At 35.2% G+C, this 7,500-nt stretch overlaps 1 protein-coding gene across 1 annotated transcript in view; it reads right to left on the reverse strand.

Annotated features, from left to right (window-relative positions):
* The window catches only part of LOC144975584 (translation initiation factor eIF2 assembly protein-like), a 15,940-nt gene that overhangs the window by 7,726 nt on the left and 714 nt on the right, over positions 1-7,500 (reverse strand). The window contains exons 2-7 of the mRNA XM_078919748.1: positions 5,900-5,968; positions 5,092-5,191; positions 4,074-4,115; positions 2,848-2,943; positions 1,810-1,916; positions 12-148 (exon numbers count right to left, since the gene is read on the reverse strand). Coding sequence (XP_078775874.1) covers positions 12-148; positions 1,810-1,916; positions 2,848-2,943; positions 4,074-4,115; positions 5,092-5,191; positions 5,900-5,968 — 551 coding nt within the window. The remainder of the gene's footprint in view (positions 1-11; positions 149-1,809; positions 1,917-2,847; positions 2,944-4,073; positions 4,116-5,091; positions 5,192-5,899; positions 5,969-7,500) is intronic.

Below are 7,500 nucleotides of genomic sequence, written 5' to 3' on the forward strand. Positions count from 1 at the left end.
GTAATAATTACCAATAAGTTTTCTATCTTTGACAAAACATCTGAATTCAGCAGCGGGAGACGGAGGATTCCATTTCCGTAAGACAAGGCAGTAAGACACGGAAGGTTCTTGAGATTTGGTGTCGTTTGAAGTATCACAGTGGGTAAAGCTAGGGAAATGTAATATCTTGGTATTATTAATATTATGATTCAAGGGATGTAATCCATTATTTGCATTGTCAAGGATTACCAATGAATGGACGAACAGCTGGAAATCGACTGGCTCTTGATTTGCTTATTGAAGAGAGAGGAAGTACAATGGCAAGGGCACTAACCACAATAATATTTTATAAAACAAAGACAATGCAAATATTGGATTACATCTCTTGAATCATAATATTAACAATACTAAGATATTACAGGAAAGAATAATTGTTGTCATGAAAGTACAAATTAAAAAAAAACAACAAAAAAAGCAAAACAATAATGTTTGAGCTTTTATATAGCAAAATATACACTAAACACGCTCAAATTATTTTACAAGGAGTCTGTAACCAACAGCATCTCACCGTACTCAGGTGTAAAATGAGTAACTGGCCGTTAACAGTGTTGTTTCTGTCCGAAAAAATGTAATATCGCCTAACAGACGTCATGCCCCGTCCTAAATGTTAAGTGTTGCTGTTGGCCAGGAACCCCTTCTAAAGCGCTTTGTGCATGTTTAGCGGATATTGCGCAAAATAATTTTTTAAAAAGATTAAAAGCTAAAATCATTTGGCACTGTTTCATATACACTTTTCAGATTTTTACTTTACAGTCATGCTACCCAATCACTGCTTAGTGGAAACTGGGGAAAAAAAAAGCTTCAAAAAACAAACTTTGACAAAACTATGGACCTGTCCTTTGCTTGAGAGCTGAGTACACTACCGATTGTCACCAAACAGTTCTATCTGGCAACTACCAAGATGAATCAGATACTATAAATCGACGTTGAAGACTAAATTATAAAATTTCAATTTTTATTAATCCACCCCATTCCAAACAATGAATATGGCTTCACAAACCATTTAACTCTCTCCTTACCAGCCATTTTCAGGATTTTCCCCAAAACTTCAGACCCGACTAACACAAAAAAATAGATTTTTTATCACTCAAATACAATAGCAGTAAGTTCTTCCAATACATAATTTATGTAGCAAAACATGCTCTACAACACACTTTTCATTTTTTTAAACTTTTTAGTTGTACACGAGAAATTTGAATAAGAAAATGTTGGTTGTATCATAACAAATGTGACGATTTTCCTTTGGTTGGTAAGGAGAGGGTTAAGTCTCAAATTTTGAAACTTAAATTGTTTTCACGTTAATATCAAAACTGATTTTCGGAATCTGATGTGATATTGAATTGAGACAATGGGATAGAATTAACTATACACTAAATCTGTGAAAAATTGGTTGATTTTGACTATCCCGAAAAAAGTAAAAATTAAAGTAACATACACTTGACAACAATGGACACATTATTTGACCATAATTTACTGAATTACTTAGCTAAACCAACTGGGCCCTACCTGTTTGGTCTTGTGCCATAACATTAAAAAAATTGGACGTTCTCTTTAACTGTACCGGGTCTCTCTTTTGACCATAAAACTGCAGAAAACTGAGAACCCAAACACTGGACTCATGGTATGTCAGCTATCCTTCTAAAATACATACTTCTTTTATCACTTTTCCCATTGTGACATTATTACAAAAAGTATTTACTGCTCCGACTGATAAAGCTGATTGTCACTCTCATTCTTACTAGTAAACAAAATAATAGACATATGACTCACGGTTGGTCCAGGTCATGGGCAATGAACTCTGAACTTTTCAACAGTAAGTAAACATCACTGGGACAAGCGCACATCAAAGTCCTGTCGAATGATATCCATGCAGCATCCTGGATTGATTGAAAAGCAAACAATTTCACTTTTATTTTCTTTAAAATGTTTTCTCTTTCTGTTAATTCAAACGCAGTGGCTATTTTTACAGTCCCGTAAAGATGGTTCTCGGGGCTATTTTTACAGTCATTATCTCGCCCACTATAACAAAGAAAGTATTGGACTGGAACCCTCAGGGCAGAAGATCAAGGAGAAGGCCACGAGGAACATGGAGAAGAATTAAAGAAGCTGATATACAGAGAAGTGGTAAGACCTGGAATGAGATTAAAAAAAGTTAGCTCAGGATAGAAAAGGATGGAAACTGTTTGTCTGTGGCCTATACCCTGACCCAGGGTGAAAAAGGCAATGATGATGATCTCGTCCAATCATTCGTTTAGGTCACCAAGCATTATAGGTACATCATGCTTTTGAGTCTGTTGCACTGTTTGATTTAGCTTGTCATAAAAGCTTTATTTCTCGTCCTCACTCGTGTCCTCTTGTAAAGGCATATATTTTGAGTTGAATTTTGCCTTGAGCAATCCTTCTCCCATTGCCTTCCATTCTAGTAGAGTCTTTCTTGATTTTTTTCTTTTATACTAGACAAGCGATGCCATTTAAATATAAAAATAGCCCCTGAGAACCATCTTTAAGGGACTGTAAAAATAGCCACTGCGTAATTCAAATGTTACTGTTTGATGCTTGAAAATAATATATAACAATAATGGAATGGAAGCTTCAATTTAATTTACGAAGACAGGTGGACGTTTTGGGTTTACCCTTTATCATCAAAACAGAATGAATAGGACACTCAAGATGAATGAGAGAAGAGAGGATGGTGTTGTTAAGGTAAATTACTCAACAGGGCATGTCCCTTCCTGAATATATGATAAAAATTATTTTACAAATATTCTGAAGATCCACTTATCTGGAGTCGTTGGGTGTAATTTTTACCTTTGGGGCACTCCAATTGAGTTTTGGAAAAACTCTGCCTCCTAATGACGAGATGGAATCTTTTACTCTATTATCAAAATCCTCAAATTCTGGACACTGGAAAGGGATGAAAAATATTCAAAGAGGGGGGAAAACAAATAAACAAAGAATAAAAAGAATTATAATTTGAAGCACTACTCATTAATATTTCACTTTCAACATTACATTTCTAAAAATAATAACCACTTAACCCTCTCCTTACCAACTATAGGAAAATCGTCACATTTGTTACGATGCCACTGTCTCTTTTCTCATCTAGATTTAATGTCTTTTTGCTATAGCTATAGAAACTTGATATTCTGTAATAGAGTTCATATTGGTGAACAATATTATGTATAGAATGTTCTTGTTGATTTTATGTTTGAGTAAGATATGTCTGATTCTGTGTTGGGTGGGTGTGAAGATTTGGGGAAAATTCTGAAAATGGCTAGTAAGGAGAGGGTTAATCAGCCCTGCAATATGGAGTAATGGAGACGAACATCCATTGATATAGATAGTGTCTATTCTTAATGACAGCAGTGGAAACAATTTGACCTGCTTCCAATTAAAGAGAGGTTTACAAAACATAAATGTCAACTGATTCACTAGGGATGATAAATCTGCCTCTTCGTTTAACATCGAATACTTCCTCTCTTTGTGTAATTGGGAAAACTGAAGACAGATATGCCAAACTGAGGTCAAATAAAAAATAAAACATAAACAAAATTTCCTTAAACAACTTGTTTTGAAAATTGGTTATTATCATTTCACAATAAACAAAGATTTATTAAATGCTTATATATGAAAAAAAAAAAACCCAACAAAAATCAAACAAACAAAATGCAAAACGTGTTGATCTGTTTTGCTGAATTTCATTTGTTTAAAAAATAAAATAAATCAATGCCTATGGAAAACACTCTGATAGGTTTGATAAACAAAGAATAATAATAACGAGGATATCTCAAAAAACTTTTTTTTGAGTCGTTGACTTTAGGCGTTTTTTAATTTTATTACACTATTGTCATAAACCAATCAAAATATGGTAAATGACTAATTAGTTTAGAACGTTCTGACTGGTATAGTAGAAACAAAAGTAGGACAAATCACCACAATCAACAGCCTATATTTAGAACGACACTTGGAAACATTCCCATATATAACACATGTAGGTATATCATATATCATTGATACAATATTAGAACACAAACCTGCGATTCAGTAGAATCTGTGTTTGGAATGGACCAATCAGCCTATGAATTGAAGAAAAACAAAACAATAAAATATCCATTAAAACCTAAAATCAGCCAAGTTGAATCAAGTTGGAAGAAAATTCAAATGCTGATAAAGTTAGAAACAAAATGCAGATGGAATGCATTTTATGTAAAATCTGAAAATTGATCTCTTTCCCTTTGATGCAAGGTACAACAAACGTTGATTTTCATTTTGCTAGTGAAACTTAGTATAAAACATTGACTATGTTCCCCAATTCATCTTTTTGTTGGATATATATATAAATAATTTAGGGACCTAACTGTGTAGATACCTTTGCTTTATTTTATTACTTGAATTACTTCGCTTCAGCTTCCCAATTCATCATCATCATCATTGCCTTTTTCACCCTGGGTCAGGGTATAGGCCACAGACAAACAGTTTCCATTCTTCTCTATCCCGAGCTAGCCTTCGAGTTCCTGATCTTTTAGAAAGTGTCTATATAATTCCAGAAACTCTTCGGTCGCCCAAGCTAAAAAAAGGATTTGGTTTGTCTGTCTGCGTTTCTGTAACGGTTTGAGTTTAACGGAAAGGGGTGTTAACCCTTTGCCAACCCCCAACCTGGAGGACCAGGTGACTCAAAGATGGGGGAATCACACACCCTGAGTCGCCTTTTACGACACGCTGGCTTGGCGTTGGGCTATTCTTGACCCTCTCAGTTGAGGGACCCCGGACACCACCCAATTAGTCTTTATTAAACTCTTTTGTTTGTAATGTTTAGTTACGTTAGATGTTTTTTTACACAGTAAGTTTCGTTTTGTTTTGTGAACCACGAGATACACCTTGAGTTTGAGAGTAGACTGAATAAAATTTGTATTTGTAAAGAAAGACTAAAATTGTTTGATGATTACATTTTTCTACATTTATTATGAAATACTAAAATGCTAAATTTTCTGTTTGCTAATTAGAAAATGTAGGCTCGCACTAAATTCTACACTACTTTTCATATCTACTTACTTCATACATATTCATCAGTTCATCGTCACGAATATCTTCGTCGTCCTCATCCCCATCCATGGCCAAGTTGGAAGACTTTGTGTAGATTCCATGGGAAGAACTGGACAATTAAAGAAAAGAAAAAAAAAATTCTGACCCATGTAGCACATTTTGACCTCGTTTTTGCTTAGCACAAAAGACAATTCATTTACTACCCTACCAAGATAATATATGGAATCAAATTCTCATTCCATGCAGTAAAGACATAAATAGCTTGTCAGGACAGATACTAATTACACCTGAACCTTGTTTGTGAAATGCTTTTCAAACTCAAAGACTTATAATCCAGGTAAACTTGGACAACATAGACAGATGTTTACCTTATACAATAAAAAAAAAAGCCCAAACAAAACAACAACGGCTATGTGGTCTAGTGGTATGACACTCCCTTTCGGATCGGAAGATCCTGGGTTCGCGCCTCGTGCTCAGCGCATAGTTGAGTCCTTGGAAAAGGCTCTTTACTCACATTCTCTCACCGTACTCAGGTGTAAAATGAGTACCTGGCCGTTAACAGCGTTGTCTTTGTCCAAAAAATTGTAATGTCACCTGACAGGCGTCATGTCCCGTCCTACATATTAAATGTTCCTGTTGACCAGGGACCCCTTGTAAAGCACTTTGAGCACATTTAGTGGATATTACACGAAGCTCAACTCTAATTTTAACCAAAAAAAAAGACTCAAAACGAAAAAAAAAAAGAATACTGGTTACAGAATGCAGGTGTCACATACATATATATCAATTGTCATCAAGAAAAGTTTGAATGAAATACCTTTGTGGTAGCACAACACCATCCTCATGAAGATAGTCTAAAATATTCTGGGGAAGTGGGATGATCAAGCTGAAAATGGAACACAATAATAGAATTCATCTTGCTTGCAACTAAATTTGACAGAATTAGAAACATTGTTATTGCACGGATAGTCTAAAGATGGTGTTAACGCTACTGACCATCTCCCAGACCGACCAAATAGATAACACATGAGAGTTTTTGTTTGTTATGTCTTTAATTGAATGACTTTAGTTCTAATATCCCGATTATATCATTTACAAAGACTGCTTCTGCCACTACGAACTGTCAAAATTGCAATTTGTAGCGAAACTCACTCAAATTGACAACTCTTGTTCAGGTAAGATGAAAATGTTTCTTATCTATCAGGTTGCACATTGTCCATCCTGATTGACAAATAAGCCAAATGTAACTCTTCTAGCCATAGAAATACATTGAGTGGCTTAAAACTGACTCCTGGGATTTATATTTAGGCATTACTAGTGTGAAATAGGTGTTGAATCTCCATTGTGCCCTGAAAACAATTTGGTCGTTGAGGGAAGGATATTTTCGCGTGTCCCTTCCCTCATCGACTAAACACTTTAAATGGGTCTTTAAAAAACCCGACCAAACACCTTAAAACGTTTCATGTTTTTTGTTCATTTCCTAGATCTCGATGTGTAAATAGTTGCTAAACAGTTTGTTGTTTAACAGTGGCTGCTAATAGGAAGACAGAAAAAGAGGCTACAAAGAAGATTGAGTAGGAAAGGAAATGCCAGGAGAGGGAAAAAAATAAAGCAGAGATTGGCACTGAAGCAGAAAGGGAGAGGGAAAGGTAAAAAGAGAAAGACAGAAATCATCCTCGGCAAAACTAGTCAGAGACTCATATTATTCTGGACAATGATTCATCATGTTCATCAGATTGCTTCAGGAATAGAGAATACAATGGCCGGATTAGTTGTGGCTGGTGCAAGTGCTGGTTACATTAAAAAAAAACAATGCTGGGGGGATCCAGTGCGATATCATTGAAGCCCTTGACAAGGAAGAGCTCAATGAGTATTTTTTTCAATTTGATGTTTAAAAAATACATCTGCATGTCATGTCTTGTCCTCATCAATGGTACTATCTTAATGTATCCTTTCCAGGTAGACATTGTAAAGACCATCGAGTGAAAATTTTAAGCTGATTTGTTTTTTTTTGTAGTTTTTTTTTTTTTTTTTTTAATGAATAAAATATAGTTATATTTACTGTATATTTACGATGATATTTACAGTACAGCCTTTCTTGTTATTCATTTGAGCTGTATATCAAAATGTAGTGCATCAAAATAATGTTCCATTACTGGTAAGATCGGGTGGTCGGTAGGGGATCGGGCTTTGGTCGGTAGGGGAACGATGGAAAAGAATGTGGTTGGTCGGGAAAAAATATATCACATATCTAACACCACTAAAACATGGATAATATTTCTTGCCGGGTAAAAGTTGGTTGACAACCCAAACCTACCACTATGCCATCAGGTTTTGCGACATGCTTTTTGAAAACGGTATTATTTATGGTGCTGTTTTAAACAGATTATTTCCCTTGCTCTTAGCGGACGATAGGGG

The sequence above is a fragment of the Berghia stephanieae genome, chromosome 6 (assembly GCF_034508935.2).
Source record: "Berghia stephanieae isolate SIO BIC M18660-M18661 chromosome 6, UCSD_Bste_1.3, whole genome shotgun sequence".
In the NCBI taxonomy this organism is placed as follows: Eukaryota; Metazoa; Mollusca; class Gastropoda; order Nudibranchia; family Aeolidiidae; genus Berghia; species Berghia stephanieae.